At 42.9% G+C, this 17200-nt stretch overlaps 1 protein-coding gene, 1 long non-coding RNA gene and 1 pseudogene across 2 annotated transcripts; 2 read left to right on the top strand and 1 right to left on the bottom strand.

Moving 5' to 3' along the window:
• The first annotated feature begins 1321 nt into the window (after nt 1-1321).
• Nucleotides 1322-2923, top strand: LOC113037454 (lactoylglutathione lyase-like; annotated as a pseudogene).
• Nucleotides 2924-5589: 2666 nt separating this feature from the next.
• On the bottom strand, nt 5590-14642 carry hey2 (hes-related family bHLH transcription factor with YRPW motif 2). The gene is made up of 5 exons (XM_026142375.2): nt 14120-14642; nt 12076-12154; nt 11908-11991; nt 10421-10502; nt 5590-7366 (listed from the first exon to the last, which is right to left on the bottom strand). Exons 1-5 carry the CDS (start codon nt 14203-14205, stop codon nt 6729-6731), a joined length of 969 nt encoding a protein of 322 aa, XP_025998160.1. The 5' UTR covers nt 14206-14642; the 3' UTR covers nt 5590-6728.
• On the top strand, nt 8916-9583 carry LOC145420509 (uncharacterized). Its single transcript, XR_013901832.1, has 2 exons — nt 8916-9054; nt 9422-9583. It is a non-coding gene; the product is annotated as an uncharacterized LOC145420509 (long non-coding RNA).
• Nucleotides 14643-17200: the final 2558 nt, after the last annotated feature.

The following is a 17200-nucleotide window of genomic DNA, read 5'->3' on the forward strand; positions in this document are numbered from 1 at the left end:
CCTTAAACTAGTTTTTTAATTAAGCAGCAAGGCAGAACAAAATCAGGGCTGCATCACGACACGAGGACTAAACCCCAAATCAACCAGACCCAGAACTGATCCGGAATTAAAACAGGACACAACAGTTCAAAATCAGAACTACTGAGGACTTAACCAAGACAGAACCAGAATCAGAACTAGATGATAGTAGCACTAAAAATCATCATAGACCTGCACTACACTTATTTTTTAATTCTACCAAAGTCCACTATTTAGATTGAGAAAAGTTTATATAATTATTTAGCCTTGTTGTGCAAACAAGCCTGCATAACTTAATAAATGTAGAATTTGAAAAGTAACAAATGGTATTTAAAAAGTTACACTAGGTACGAGATACATGTTCTGATGAGTTTTGGCAAACAACCGTTTGACTAACGTGTGTCTCACCTGCTCTCTCTCCCTCTTTATGCTGACAATCAAGCCAAACATCAACATCATCAAACATACAGTGGAAACCAGATATTTACATACTCTTCAGATAAAAACACAAACACTTTTTTAATTGTAACATCAAATCAGACTAAATGTTTATTTTTTTAGATTGATAAATATAAAAAACATATTTGTTAACTTTAAGAGCAAAGAGAGAAACTATCTGTATTTCTTAATTGCAAATGGCACCAAATTGTATTCAAAACTGAGCCACACTTATGGAGCTCCACAGTTCTGTTCCTGGTGTTTTGGTTGACATCTCTTGATTTTCCCATGTCACAGAAACAGGCTCTGTGTTTTGCCTTATGCATCCACAGCTGTGCCACCAATTTACTCACATGGACTCTACGAACCTATCAGAAGCTTCTTCAGCTCAGAATGGAATCGTCTGCAGTTTTCTTATTAATTAACAATAAACTTAGTGTATATGCACTCCTACATTTGATGAAAGTGATAAAAAATAGACAGCTCTGTCTCTCTTTATTCTGACATTTAACTAATTCAAAAGATCTTTCAATATTTATTTATCCAAAACAAGTTTACTCTAAATTGGTGTTTACCAAAAAAAAAGGTTTTTATGTTTTTCCCTAAAGTGTATGTAAATATCTGGTTTAAACTGTGAATATACTGCTGTGTATTGAAGTTCCTCTTGTTTTGCATAGAAATATACTGAACAACATACAAAGCATAATATATAAAATAACATCTACTTGAGTTTTTTTCTTTGAAAGAAGCCCCTTATGTCCATTGTTGTGTTCATCAGTAAATAACTGAAACCGATCAGTGTTTGTTTAGCCCAGTAAGCTACCCCCCCGCTCCGCCGATGGCGTTCATCAGTGGAATCTGAGAAATGGACAAGGCTGCGTCTACCGCCTGCTCAGAGGGACACGCCCTTACTAAAGTCAGTGCTTCAAACCTCACAGCTCAGATTTGATTCTATAGCTCGGGCACAGGGTCAAAAGTCAGGACTGATCGCTGAATGGCTGTGTGTAAACATGCAGGAGACCACAGCAACACTCACAGGCAGGCTAAACACCTGAAACTCAGGTAAAGTTGAGAGGTTTGTTAAAATAATGAGTATAAAAGCCATAATCGCAAATTATCTTAAGGGCTTTATGTGAAGCTGCAGTTTTATGTGAAAATGTTGTTATCGTTCCACCATCAGACTGAAGGTGTCCTGCCCATCCCCAACCAGCACCTGTGGAATGTACCTGAGTACGCAGACTTACAGACTGATGCCACAGCACATTCACAGCCTGTTCTGGGAGCTGTAAGCCAGTCACTGTGTGTGACTCTCCCCAACCGGCCACCACTCCCCGAGCCTGGTACTGTGGGAGGTTTCTTCCTGTTCAAAGGGAGTTTTTCCTTCCCACTGTCGCCAAAGTGCTTGTTCATAGTGGGACATTGTTGGGTTTTTCTCATATGTATGGGTCTACCTTACAATATAAGTTGACTGTTGTTGTGATTTGGCGCTGCTAAATAAAAATTGAATTGAACTGAATTGGTCAGAGCGAGTCAGGGCGCTGCTCCTGACTCGCCCGTCGTGTTATCCTGAATCTCACTGCATTCATGTTAAAGTTCATTTTCCGTGTCCTCCTATGTGTTACACTGAAACACACAAAAGTGATACAAAGTGACATAAAACGACGTCTGGATGACACGAAATGACAAATTTCATGTGAAGGATTCTGGTTTGTGTTTCCTGCTCTTATTTTGAAGTGCACAGGCACAGAGGAGTCCAGTGTTTACCCTTCTTTCAGCTCTGCTTTGGTCTCCCCCACCTGCTCTCTGCAGGACTACATGCTGCAGCAGACGATGCTGAGGGTCAAAGATCCGGCTCGCTCACTGGACTTCTACACTCGAATCCTGGGAATGATGTAATTCCTCAGTCTGATCCCAAACTTCTCCCGTGCTGCTCTGCCTTCACCTTCTACTCCCTGGGTTACGAGGACAAGGCGGACACCCCGGCAGATGTCAAGGAGAGGACAGTGTGGACATTTTCCCGCAGAGCCACCCTGGAGCTCACGCAGTACGTATGGAAACAACCAGTTCAACAGTTAAACTCGATATGAGTATTATTTATAATAAATAATATTCCTCCACCTGTCAGTAACTGGGGCACGGAGTCTGATGCAGATCTGTCGTACCACAACGGGAACAATGAGCCGTGAGGATTTGGTGAGAACTTGTTTGTTCAACGTTCAGACCGTTTCGTTTGCTTCTCAATGCTTGACTTGTTGTGGTTGTCACTGCTGTCCCGCTTCCACGCAGGTCACATCGGCATTGCTGTTCCTGATGTTTACGCTGCCTGCAAGTTATTTGAAGAGCAAGGAGTGAGGTTTGTCAAGAAACCAGAGACAGGTGAGTTTTTCAGTCAGCGGTCCAGCCTCAAAACACCACCATAGTGAAGCCAAACTCCACTGTTCATCAATCAGCCCCTACCTGTCCTGCAGGTGGCCTTTCATCAACTGATTTTTTTAAAACTGAAAAAGCTTTTGAGCCTCTGTGACTGGTGATTAGATTAAACATTGTGAAGTTTGAAAAAGTAAAAAAATCTTCCTCAGTCTTGAAGAACCTCGTCTGCGCTCTGCTGCTGACACATCTGTACCAGCAGGGGGCGCACAGACACAGCTGGTCAGGTCGCCTGTTTGAGTTGAGGCCTGTACTTTGCAAGGAGTGGATGGAAGTCAGCTTCTATCCTTGAACTTCACTGATGACAGTCTGTTTCTGCTGTCGCAGGTAGAAGGAAGGGTCTGGCCTTTGTTCAGGATCGAGATCTTAAGTCCAAACAACACGTTCTCCCTCATGTCGTCTTAGAGTCGCATCACTGAAACAGAGGAGGACTGTACGTTATGAACGTTATGTCATGTTAACAGTAAAGGATATAATAAAGTAATGTGGCACATTTACGCTTTAAATGGATAAAAGCACAGATGGTCAAACCTGCTCACAGTTTGTGCTGTTTTTTTCATTATTCCAGATGTGCAGCACTTCGCTGAACAGCTGTTTTTAAATGTGCCATAGAAATAAACTCACTTGACTTTGAGTGTTTCTATGTCATGCTGCTTTCTACTTGAATTCCACTATATGTTGGGTGTAACTGTCATACTTTTTACTTCATGACATTTATTTGAAATGGTATGTAGTAAGAGTGATATACATATATTAAGCTGTGTTTTTTCATGTCAGACATCTGTATGAGTGCACAGAGCTGCAGGCACATAGACATCCTGCTTACTGTATTTATTTCTGATCAAATTACTTGTTTTTGCACAAATTCAGTTTTCAGAATTATGTTTGCAGCGCACACTGTCTGTATATAAAAGATGGAAGATTTCCTGCTCTGAAAAATAAGGCTGAAGCACCTTAAACCTGTGTTCTTTGTCTTGGCCAGCAGAGGGCGACTCCTGCGTCAGCAAACAGGTCTCAGCTCTGATCTGAGGGAGGGTTTAAAGATGGTAGACGGAGACCATGTTCAGCTTGAGACTTCCGAAACTGTCACTGTGTATTTTATACAGTTATCAGTACTTTTACTTGTAATGGAGTATTTTTATTGTGAGGTATTTGCACTTTTAACTGAAGTCAAACATCCGAGCAGTAAATGGAATCTGATGAATTTAAGAGATGAAAATGTGTCATCAGTTTGTAAGTACTCACTACAGTGCCCAGCTCACGTCCTCCTCGCTGTAATCCGTCCTCTCCCTCTGTGAGGATATAAAGCATGAATCATGTCACCTAATTTACTGCCGCTTGATTCAAAGCCGCGTCGCAGCGTGAGAACCATGTCGGCTGACCGGAGCAGATTTACGGCCCGCAGCGTCGTTCCCAGGGCTGTCGGCCTTTAATCCTCCACTGAGCTGGAAGTGACACTGTTTTGTGCTCTGGGAGGATTTACCGGCTGTAACGGCGATTGAGCCACAAGACGAAGGCAAAGACAAGTGTGTGTGTGTGTGTGCGTGCATGTGTGTACAGTGTGGTTGGTCACACATGCCATCATACTGAGGTAAAAACGTTTGCCTTGTGGTGGACGACCTGCTGTTTTGTCCAGCCCTGAGGAAGATCACGTGACCTGACTGAATAGGTGAAGTCAGCTCACCTGGTCTCACACATGTAAAAGCTCCTCCCCCCTCACTGTAGTGTTGTCTCTGCAAGATAGTCTGTCTCATTTTTGTGCGTCTTTGTATTCATGTCACTTTGTCTCAGGATTGTTTTGTTACGGTCCTTTCCTCGTGTCTTTCTGGTTTCTCTGAACTTTTTCATCTCATGTTGTGAAAGGAGTAATTTTCTCTTTGTTTTTGGTTACCATCATTTTGTGACTCCTGGTAGAAGTGTTGTTTTTGTCGTTGCATTTTTCTTTGCCCTTTATGGCCAATTTTTTTGATTTGTTTCTGGAATTTTTAAAGCGTCTTTTTGTATTGTTTTTGCTACTTTCTGGTCATTTTATAGTCATTGTGTCTTTTTGTGGTCATTTTCTTTTGTCTTTGTGCCTTTTTCTGTCAAATAACTAAGTATATTATTTCTCTCATGGTAGCTTACGTGTTTGTCATTGTGTCTATTTAAGGACATTTTTCTGTTACTTTTTTACATTTTGTGATCGTTTTTAATTTTGTCTGGTCTTTTTATTGTCAGTAAGTCTCTTTATGGTTCAGTGAAACACAATGATGAAACATGCATGTAATTGCCACCTCATTACTGTGGTAATTATGACGTTATGAGGTGGCATTTACATTGTGAGAGATCTCATGCCTTACCTGAGATCTCTCTCTGAACACTAACCCTCAGTAACTGCTGAGAGTTGTTTCTTATTTTTTTGTTAAAAAATAGTCATAAACTCTTTACTGCAAACACATTTCTGAATATTCTGTCCACCATATTAACACACATGATGGTGGAAAAATATCGGAGACGCTTGTCAGTACACAAAAAAACACCTTTTATGAAGCAGAAAAATCATTTTACAGACTTCAACGCTGCCTGACACGTCAGAGTCAAAAACAGCGGCAGAGCTGCTGTTTTGGGTTGCAGTAGAGCAACAGGTAAAGAGCCCGGTTCACAATTTAATTATAGATATAAAAAAAATAAATAAGTAAAATAAGAAAAAGACGTCACGACTCGAGCTTTCACTACAGCAGCAATCTGTTTAGTCGTCTTTATTTGTACAAGGCACACAAGGTATCAGAGACATTTGGCTCAAAGTTCAGTGACAGTTCACCTTTAACCTTTAAAGAAGATTTCATATAATCAAATAGCAATATTATTTATTTAATATTGAGCTTTCTGAAGTCTGCTGGGGAACACTTTTCTGTCACTTCATAGATTCTCCATCAAAACGATCAAATACGACAGAAGTCTGTTTGTGTTAGTCAGGTTAAACGTGAACGTGAGTTTGTGTCAGGTTTGCTTTAAAAGACGCTGGTGTGCTGGAGTCTGTGGTTAATCACCTGTAGATGGAGCTTCATACCTGTGTGGACAGATTTCTTTAACACCATCAAACTGCAGCTGAGAGAGTCAAAGAGTCAAACTCAAGCGTCCCGGCTGGGTGCACAGTAAGCTGGTGGTGCGGCTTGGTTATGTGTCCCTCACGCTGACAGCCGTTTTTCAGCGTACAGGGTTTCTGCTGTGAAGGGCTGTATTTTAAATACAGGAAGCAGAAGTAGAAACACCAACCACAGCCTGCTGGCTGTTAAACCTGACACATGAGACCAGTGCCTACCCCGGCCCTGCTGCCCCCTGATGTGGACCGCACAGCAGGTGCATCAAAGTGAAAAAACACCTGGTGTGTGGCGGTGCAATGGGATGTGATAAGCAGCATTACCTGGCGTCTTGTCGGTAGCTTCTCAGTTTTAAAAACTGGAACAATAAGCTAGTTTTTAACAAACAGGAGGAAACTGGGCATCTGTTGGGACCTATTTTCAGTGGCAGACTCATTCACATCTCACCTTTTAGTGAGCATTTGGGCAAGTAGCATTGTATATGTGGGGTTGAGGTAAATTAGTAATAAACAATATTTAACCTGACTTATCTCGGTTAAACAACAAAGTTTTTGTGAGTTTGAAGCAGCTGAAACATGAAAACTATGCTCAGAGGAGACAAACCACACGTTCCTGTTCTGAATCGAGCCAGTGTGTGAAAGCAGCAGGTGGAAGTCAGTCACAAACATCCCCAAGAAGTTAATAACGAGATGCTAACACCAGCCGTGGAGCTCAAACATTTCCAGGCTGTTAAACTGTCAGCAGAGGTTAGTGAGCAGCACACAGTCAGAAAGCTCCGACCTCGGTTCCCCACGGCCTGTAGGGTTTACCGCTGCTGCTGTGTGGAGTCTGCGAGGAAGAGGAGACGGGGGGACTGGCAGCAGAGGAGGTGAAGGAGGAGTGAGGGAGGATGGGAATGCCTCCGTGGAGGGCGATGGGAAACGACGCTGAGAGGGAAAGCAGGGAGGCGGAGAGAGGGGTGGGGGTGCAGGGGAGCAAGAGGGATGAGGAAGAGGAGGAAGAAGGCGAGGAGGAGGTGGAGTCTGCATGGGAAGAAAAGGAGGAGGAGACAACACCGCGCTGGGAGCCTCCGCCCCCTCCAACGTCTGGAGAAACCAGCCCGCTAAGTCTGTAGGGCAAAGGACGAAAGGCGGCCAAAGCAGCCGCCCAATGGTGCGGGTGGTGGAACGGGTGAGGCAGGGGGTGGGGCTGCTGGGGGTGGTGTGACGAATGGGAGGCAGTTGTAAGGGCGGCGGCGTCACGCTGGGAGGCACAGGAGGCAAGGTGGGAGAGAAGACGGGAGCGCAGTGGGTCGCCGGAGTCGAGCCCCTCCACAGCGCTCAGGTAGCGGGAAACCTCAGTCACGCACTCCCTGAAGCCCAGAGACAGGAAGTCCAGGGCGAGAGCGTGGGCGTCGAAATAACCTGCAGGCAGAAAAGGGTGGGGTTAACATCATGGAGGGAGGCGGGGCTTAAAATCAGATTCTAAATCAAATTGAAAAATTATGAGGGCAGCCAGTCATTACAAACTCCACCAGAAACACAAACGTCACCAGAAACACTAAACAGGTTTCCCTCAGTCACTTTGGGGTGACGGGGTGTTGGTTTAAGCTCAGCTGTGGGAGGACAGGTGAGCACAGGTGAAGCTGAAGGTTCAGGGTTCAGTGTCTGATCAGTCTCCTATTTATGCACCATGCTGGGATCTATGCAATGTAGCAGTAGTGCACCTGTAAACTGGTTTGTTAATTGGCCAGTAAAATTAGAATAATAATTTTTTAAAAAAGAGTAGAAGACAACAAAGAAGAGTCGATCACCTGAGCAGGTGATGCAAACACTGTGCCTGTGTGTCATGTTGGGACACACAGAGCAGTGCTGACATCAGTTACACATTAAAATGTCTATGAAATAAAAGTCTGCTCATGTCTTCATTGAGCATGTATGTGACCGCACAGAATAACCCCCCCCCCCCCGCACAATCACAACCTCCAACCACAACAGACATATTTTGTTTTCAAAATCCTGTGCGGTTCATTTCATACCTCAAACATTTAGTAAACAATTAAACAAATAAAAGTAAACTGCAAGAAATTACAGGTAGCAATAAAATAAACTACTGACTCTTTTACGCCTCGTCCACACCTACACAGGTATTTTTGAAAACGCAGCCGTTTCTATGCGTTTGGCCCTTTCGTCCACACGTAAACAGCGTTTCGAATCACCGAAAACTGAGACTTTTTTAAAACTCCTGTCAGGTTGGAGATTTTTGCGTTTAACTGTGGACCAGGAATACGGAGTTCGTCACGCAACGTCAAAGGTATGTGCCCGTTTTCACGTCACACTGTGCGCCACGTTATTGTTTACATGAGACGAATTTCTACAATGGCGGATAGAGATAAAATACTGTTACTGTTACTCTGACTATCTGCAATTTTTACACGCTTACATATACACACGCAGTTACTGTCCCTCTATTTAGAGAGGCAGAGGCGTCATGGTGTAATTATTTTATGTGTAGTTGTTTTTTTTCCTGTGTAATAATATTAAACATCGCTATCAATACATTTTTTTAAAATGCCTCTCTGTGCAAAAACATAAACAGCTGTGGGATACTGTTTGTCTGTGATTTGAACCGGGGGAACAAATCGTGGCAGGATCACCCTAATATTATTTGTATCCCACTGTAACTTTACTGTTTAAAGAGCTGACATCTCCAAAATGACAGGAGTAGTTAGTCATTATAAGAAGTGTTTGTGAACTAAAATTCCACAATGTGGGATACTGTTTGTCCCTCTTTGGGAACCTCTGGATCTGGGGTGTCAAACTCCAGGCCTCGAGGGCTGGTGTCCTGCAGGTTTTAGATCTCACCCTGGGTCAACACACCTGAATCAAATGATTAGTTCATTACCAGGCCTTTGGAGAACTTCAAGACATGTTGAGGAGGTAATTTAGCCATTTAAATCAGCTGGACGTGTCTAAAACCTGCAGGACACCAGCCCTCGAGGCCTGGAGTTCAACACCTGTGCTCTGGATTAACCAATAATCTGAGCTTTCGTGTTCTTCTCTGTCTCGGTCCTCTGTTTCCATTCTCTTTGGAGTCTAATGATGATGTTAAGGTTGTCAGTCCTGTTTTTCTGTCACTGTCTCTGTGTTCACTGCGGGTCTTCTTGTGTCTGTTTCAGTTTCCTTTGGTTATTTCTTGTTCATGTCTTGTGTTACCTTTGCTCCCGTGTGTGTGTGTGACTGCTTTTACTTTTGTCTTGTTGCACTGCTGCTGGATGTTCAGGCTAGTGTGTATAAATAGTCCTTCCCCTGTATTCCCTGCCATGCTCCCTCTTTTTGTTTGACTTTTCCGCCTCATTCTTTCTTATTTATTGATTTATTTGTAGACGTCTTTATGCCTGAGCTGTATTTTGTTTCTTTGTTTTTGCAGTAATTCAGGAAAATAAGTCTCATCTTCTATTTACCTTGGCTTTTCTTCAGGAGCGGACTGGAAGGTAACTGGCTGCAGGCACTTTCCAAAATCAGCGCTGCACACTTTTAAGCATGCAGTACAGCAGAGATGCCTAAATTTCTTTAAAAAAATGTTGACCATGGAGGCAGGCATGATCCCTTCAGATGTAACATAAAAAGTACTGTGCATAAGTTTTGCGTTTACTGTGGCTTGGTTCATTTATGTTTGTCTGAAGCTCTGAGGAGCATTAAAACAAAAGTGGCCTGAGTCTGAATCCCAGAAACCCGACACGTTCTTTTTGTGACGCATCTCATTACTGAAAAGGTCTGCAGTGGAGTGAAGATCGGAAGTGATGTAAGCCTGTGGAGTGACAATATTCAACACTTTCAAGTGACGCTCAGCTTCACTGTGCGTGACAAACGGCCGTCATTGCTTCCCAAACACTTCCAGAGAAACGTTTGCACTAAGATTTCAGTTTGTGAGAGCCAGACGTACTCTCAGCTCCGTCTCTGCTGCTGTAAACCCAAACAAATGCTGCACAGACCGCCTGTGAACGCAGCCAACACTGCCCGCCCCCCACCTCCACCAATCCGCTTTATGAAAGCAAACAGCGCTGCTCAGGGTCAAGTACTACTTTTATCCCTGCAGCGTTTTCCCATGGACTCACCACCGCCCTCTCTCTCTCTCTCTCTCTCTCTCTCTCAATAACACACACACACACACACACACACACACACACACACACACACACACACACACACACACACAGTCCTGTTTGTATCACTTCAGAGGACATCACACTGACGTACATTCAGTCACTTTCTGCCTACTTAACTTAGAATATTCCAAAACCTGACTGTGCATCACTTCCACACTGACGACCTCCCAGTACATACCCAAACTCTGTTTTTATGCGAGGTCAGCAGAACAAAATCCAAACCCTGATCAGTCATGGCCTAGCTACCAATCAGCTGTTGTTACCATAGCGTAGAAAATCATATTGTGGTAGTATGGAGTAATGTGGGTACCTTTTCCTCCTGTGGCCTGCAGCATCTTCAGGTGATCCACAGTCATCTGGAGGATTTCTGCCTTCTCCAGTTTAGCTGAACTCTGACAGAGAGGGACGACAGATAACAGTTCACACCGATTCCAGTAAAACATCCTCTTTTGAGGGTGACTCCAAACCAGGCCTGCGGGTTGATCCACTTTCACCAAGTACTGAAGTTTTACATGAAATAAAAACCATGTTTGCAGCACACTTGGAGTGAGTTTATTGCAGCTGTCCATGCACAAAAGCGTCTGATCAAAAGTCCGATTAAAATGTAACTGCTAAGCAAAGAAAAGTCATGTAATGCATCATCTGTAAAATCTTCCACTTGGAGCGTAACATCCAAGTGATTAATGCTTAGTAATCTAAAAATACAAACTGCTGTAGATTATATCTGTGTTTTTGTAAAATCCATTCTGCTATTCCTGCGATAGTTTAATGCACTGAGCAACAATTTGTAAACAAGCCCACATGCACGCTGCGATAAATGTTTTCAAGACAACTACGCTGATTATTTCAGGTTTCTTCTCGCATGTACGTGAAACTCCTCACTGCCTACTTCACCTGTCTAGTGTTTAGTTTTAGACCTCATGATTTATTATTCCATCTGTCTGCTACTTCTAAGGTCAAATCTTGAAATTTCCCATATAAGAAAACATTTCTTTGCAGATGACACTCAAATGTATTTTGGAGTGGAGTGGAAGCGCTGCACAGACACGTGGCTGTGTCTCAATTCAGGGACTGCATCCTTTGGAGGCCGCATTTGAAGGCTGATTTCGTCAAAGCGACGTGACGAAGGATGTCCCTATTAGAAGGCTGCTCCAAATTAGGCTGACAAATGCGTCCTTCATTTCCCCGAATTTGAAAGATGGGTCGATGTATCCTTAGTGGCCCAACCTATCCCAGGATTCATAGTGTGGCCCAGCCATTTCCAGTTTCCAACAATGGCGGCAGCTACTTAGTTGTAATATTACTCTTATTACTCTTTTCAATACCAGTATTTTCATAATGATATAAAATTCTTGTCAAATGCGGCAATGGTGGAGGAGCGCAGCTAAAGAGTTTGAAATATTGCTCTTTCTGGGTCACAATATAAAGTTTTAACATATTTTCAGGCGAGAAAGTAGGTGTGTAAACTTCAAATATCTGCTCGGTTTATCAAGACATCACATATCGCCAAAAGTGCTCTGTCGTTTTCGGAGAAGTCTGTTACCCGCCAACTTGATAGCTGACTGGGTGATGAAGGCTCACTAGAGCCCGGCAAGAACAGCAAACTCCTGGCACATCGTTTTCAGACCCCGCGTGGTCTTTCACTACTCAGGTTAAACATGATATATAAGTCACTTAGATAACTTAAAAATGTTATTGTTTGGATTTTTTTTGGTTTTTATTTGGTTTATACAGCCCCTGAATTGAGACACACCCACTGAGCACGCAGCAGGTAAACAGGAGACTGTCAGTCGGTACCTGTTTCTCAAACGCTGTTGGGACAAGTCTCCGTAACTCCGACAGGCTGTTATTGATTCTGTCTCTGCGTCTCTTCTCGATAATCTTAAGAAAAAATATTAAAATCAGTTGAAATCATCACCGTTGGATACTCCTGTACACATCCGCTGACAGAAACAGTGACCTTACCCCTCTGCGTTTCTTCCTCGCCATCACTTGCGTCGTCGTGGTTGGAGAGCCACATCTTACCAAAGATTCTTTCATGTGTCTGTGGAAAATAAACGAACTGTGGAATTTGGTTTTCTCAGACCTTTTCAGGCATGCGCAGAAGAAGAAAAGAAGCCCATGATGCACACAAGAAATTTTTTATGAATAACTAAAAATAAAAAGTTAGATTTTATTAAAATAATGTCAGGAAATCATCAGTGACCCCCCCCCCCCCTCTCACACACACACACACACACACACACACACACACACACACACACACACACACACACACACACATAAATTATCACCTCAGTCTCTCTGCATAATTTTCCTGGTGGTGCACAAAGATCCCTGCAGTGTCTTTGTGCCCCGCCAGGGGGACCCGCCCCAGAGTTTGAGCGCCGCTGTGTCGACATAAACATGTGAACACCGGGACTGCAAAGTTTATTCCTCTGCTTATTTATGAGAGATGAAGGTTAGAGAGAGAAGAGTAAACGCTGCAAAAATCTGTGTGACAGATTTTTTATATTTATTTATATTTCATCATGTGTTTGTCTTCATTTCTTATCTCTAACCCATCATCCACTCACTCCTCTGCAGATCACCCCACTTAGTGTAGAATATTAATAACACTGCATGCTTGGATAAAATATAGTAGATTTTATTAGACTAAACTGCCCAATTTTATATTAACATATAATAAACGAGCACCGCATCTACTTCTTACAGAAGACATTTACTAGAGTGTAAGTCTGAGGTATTTAACTTCACTGTTTCCATTTCATGCTTTGTTCGTTTCACCACCTTTAAGATATTAATACTGCGACAATTAAATTTAGATAACGACAAAGATTGTTCAGTTTTACAGAAATAGTCTTGTAACAATTTTGTAACACATTTAATAAAATGTATGCCGTGATTTCTTTATACATTGGTCTTTGAACTGTTCCGGTGAAAAAGCAGCTCCTTTAAACTCTGCAAATTAATACACAAGATTTCGGAGAGACGAAGCTGGTTTTGATTTCCTTTCCTCTCATCTTCTTCTGACACCGAAGGTTTATCAGGCGATCCTTTGAATGGGGAGTAACCCTTAACTTGGGAACCGCTCAACTAAACTGATCGTATTAAAAGCAGATAAAAGCAGCTGATTACACGCTGATGGATTTCTATTAAATGCATGCATTTGACTGCACCAGTTCACTTTAAAGGTATTTATAAGGGTGTATTTAGAATCTGCAGTACCTTTATTTTTACTGAAGTATTTGAGCATTTCACCAACAGTGAACATAGAATAGAATAGAATAGAATAGAATAGAATAGCCCGTTATTTCCATTATACATGTACAACGAAATTGTGGGTGCTCCACTCCAGCTGTGCAGGAATAAAGTAAAATATAAATAGTAGAACATGTGGAATAAACCGAGCCCTTTAAATTCACTTTTAAATTCAGAAATACAAAACTGAACAAAACCAAAACAAACAAACCATGAAAAGTAATTTGGAGGGAAAATTAGCTGAAAGTAAAATTTTATTGTTTTGAACTTTTTCCAGCTTTGAGCGGATTTTAAGGTTCAGTGACGTCACTCGGTAAAAACGAGCGCAGTTTTCATCATGTTTATTCTCCTTTGCCTTTTCTTTCAGGAATAATTAAAAGCTTGTGCTCATCTCGGTTTTTAGGAGATCTGCTGAATTAGCAAACGTTTTTGTTTGACTCATTTTTGAAGCACAAAGTCCCTGTATTTACATGTCTTATTTATGTTCCTTTTTTGTCTCATTCACTGGAAAATCTGATTAGAAATGAAAGGTTTGCCAATAATCTTTTGTGACATTTTATGAACCGCTAAAATTCCTCACATTTATTTTTAGGGCGATTAATGTTTGTTTAGACACATCAGTAATAAAGAGCTCCGTGAGCGTCAACATTTAGGTTGAAACGATGTGAAATATAAAGACATAAGCTAAACGAACTGCGATGTTTTCATTTCTGTCATAAGAAAAAGAGAAACGTGTGTGAAATCTCACCCCGGATAAATGTTCTCGCTGCCCACGTCGATGGTCTCCTCTACCTCGCTCTCCGCGGAGCTGCTGTCCTCGCACGGCCGCTTCATAGCGCGTTGTTGGCGGGGAAATGTGGCCGTCTGTCCCGGGAGGAGACGCGAAGGTTTCAAAGACTTCTTTTACTCCTGCGAATTTGCTGACCGGAGATCAGACCGGAGTGAATGAATGATCGAAACCCGGTGGGTCCTGATGATCTGGTGTTAATGTGCCCTAAGAGCGTGTGCGGTTAATCCACGGGGTCAGGTTCCTGAGACAAAAAACGTTTTCTCCAAATAAAAGTCACGTTAGTTTCACAGGGTTCCGGTTTCTCTCAGCGGTGCGTGTCCGGCCAGAAGTCCGGGACAGGTGGCCTGGGTGTCGGCTGCAGACTGGACTGTTGACCGGTGAGTCCTTCTCCTCCTTCTCCTCCTCCTCCTCTGCCGATGGAGCTTTCCCACGAAGCCTGGGAATCACACACACACACACACACACACACACACACACACACTGAGGTGCGTCTGGTTCGGAGGGAGTACGCACGTACACGAGCGTGCGCATGCGTGCATGTATGGGAACGAGGCCATCAGAAAACAACGATTATATCAGGCAGCAGGTCTGAGAGTGACTGCTGCACCGCAAACCTGAGGTCCTCTGAAGCTCTGAGGTCCTTTTATTTCCAGCAGCTCACCCCACTGATGCTTTATTCCATAGTATAAAATACTTTTAAAAAAGTTTATAAAGTACTTTTCTCGTCTTACTGACTGCTCAGAGCACTTTAGCAAGAGGCTGATAGAGCAGAAGGCTGAAATGGCATCATGAAGGTTTTGGGTACATTCAGCTTCAGCCCACTGGAGGCAGGAGGTCAGTGAAGGTGGTGACCAAGCGTCCTCAGGCACGTCTTAACAGTGAAAACCTGCAGCTTGAGCGTTGGTCTCTGTGGTGTGATGGAATTAGAGATACATCAAATATTTTGGTCCAAATATCTTTTTTTTCCCTCAAAACAATAATAACATTTTCTTTAACACTCCATTTAACTCTAACACTCCATCCTAGAAGGACATTGGAGAGATGGTCAGGAAGCTGAATGTGGTCAGTAGGAAAAACGACATGAACTTGGAAGCGTTGGCCGGATTTGTGCAGGATGAAAGAGACTGATGCACAGACATCAGCGGTTACCATCGTGCAGTAAAGAGGGGTGAGTTGTATCTCAAGACACAGTAAGTTGTTGGACCTCAGCTTGACATAAATGCTAGGAGAGATGAGCACGAAACACCCACAGTCAGCTGACGGACATGAAGCAGAGAGGGCCAAACGTCCTGACCGAGAGAAGTCACTCACCAAATCGTTACTTCAAGTTCTTGTCTGTGAGTCTGAACTGTGTTTTGTGTATGTGATGTTACTTTGCTTTTGCGCCCCAGGGCAGCTGTGGCTACAATGTAGCTTGCCATCGCCAGTGTGTGAATGTGTGTGTGAATGGGTGAATGACTGAATGTAGTGTGAAGCGCTTTGGGGTCCTTAGGGACTAGAAAAGCGCTATACAAATACAGGCCATTTACCATTTATTGATTTTTACACCAGATTCAATCTTCACTTTAAAATGAGGCTCTGACCCACTGGACCTGCATCCACCAATCCTTTGCTGCCATGCCGGAAAGATGCTTTAGCCAGAAACATTACGTATGACATGTCAGAAAAAGGCTAGTGTGTGTGTGTGTGTGTGTGTGTCTGGTCTCTCTCACACGATGATTGGGTTTCAGTGAACACAGCCAGGAGCTGTGGGAATATTACACACACACACACACACACACACACACACACACACACACACACACACACACACACACACACACACACACAGAAGCATCTGTCTTTTCACACCTGCTAATCTGTTAGCGGTGCAACAAGGATTTAATGCAGGAATTATACTGTACCAACACACACACTGATACACACACTGATACACACACTGATACACAGACTGGTCTCACTGCGAGGACTAACTAAAACCAAACTGGTCCTCACATTGATGCAGATACGAGCACACAGACTCACACAGGACCCCCCCCCCCCTCCCCCTCCACCGTTTCTCCGTTCGTTCTGATAACTTCAAGTGGGCTTGTCAGCACCCTCTCATTGGCTGAGCTCCTCCTCTTTCTGTCCGGGTAATTACTGTAACAGTGAGTCTGTCTACACATCTACACAGCAAGGCCTTCATTAAAGCTCAAATCTGAAATGCAATGAAATCTCAGATTTTTCCTGCGGGATGGAAACCTCTGCTGCGGGTCAGTTAATGAAGACAGCAAGAACTCCAGGTGTTATCCAAGACATGAGTGATGAATCCTGACTCAGTTTAAAAATCAGTAATTACATTTTTGAATCTTAAAAGGTCTGCTTACTTTATGCGTGCCTGCACGAAGTCATGAAATGACAGTACTGCACTTCTAACAAATTACCAGTCGAGTAACAACTTTAATTTAGCTGGAGTCAAATAGTCCGTACACATTCCGAGAACATCAGAATTTTTATTTCATCACTTCAAAAATGAAGCAGTCAGCTGTCCTCAGGTTTCGCTCTCCTGGAAGGTCAAGTCTAAGGGACAAAAGACTTACAGGAGAGGAGGTGAACTAAACCCATCAACTTTCAAAATAAAATGCTTTAGGATTGTGATGGTCCTTCATATATCCATCCTGCAGGTCTCTCTCATTGCACCGCTGATGAGGCCGCCCGGTGAAACCGTAGTTATGATTTTTGCTGTTGTTGTGCTTCATTTCTGTTGTTTTGAATTTGGTAAAGCTAAAGTTTGGAACAACTCTGACTCATTTTATGAGGCTCGTATTCGCCCTCTAACTTGGGAGTTGTGACTTAAAGTAATACGCATTACTCTGTACTTTTAAGAAAGAAAAAGAAAAAGTAATGCATTATTTCACTTGTTGCTGCATGTTTTCAAGAATGAGGCTGATGTGCAGAGCTGCAGTAAGCACAGAGGGATGATGAACTTCTCCAAGAAGACCTCTGTGAAGCTCTAAGAAGAGCTACACTCATTACATCACTTAAGCATTATTCATA

Source organism: Astatotilapia calliptera, chromosome 15, assembly GCF_964374335.1.
Source record: "Astatotilapia calliptera chromosome 15, fAstCal68.1, whole genome shotgun sequence".
Lineage (NCBI taxonomy): Eukaryota > Metazoa > Chordata > Actinopteri > Cichliformes > Cichlidae > Astatotilapia > Astatotilapia calliptera.

Coding starts and splice junctions, on each gene's coding strand:
- hey2 (XM_026142375.2), bottom strand. CDS start 14,205: ATGAAGCGGCCGTGCGAGGACAGCAGCTCCGCGGAGAGCGAGGTAGAG. Junction 11,992..12,075: donor CGAGGAAGAAACGCAGAGGG/GTAAGGTCACTG, acceptor TTTTTTCTTAAG/ATTATCGAGAAGAGACGCAG. Junction 10,503..11,907: donor CAACAGCGTTTGAGAAACAG/GTACCGACTGAC, acceptor CCTCTCTGTCAG/AGTTCAGCTAAACTGGAGAA.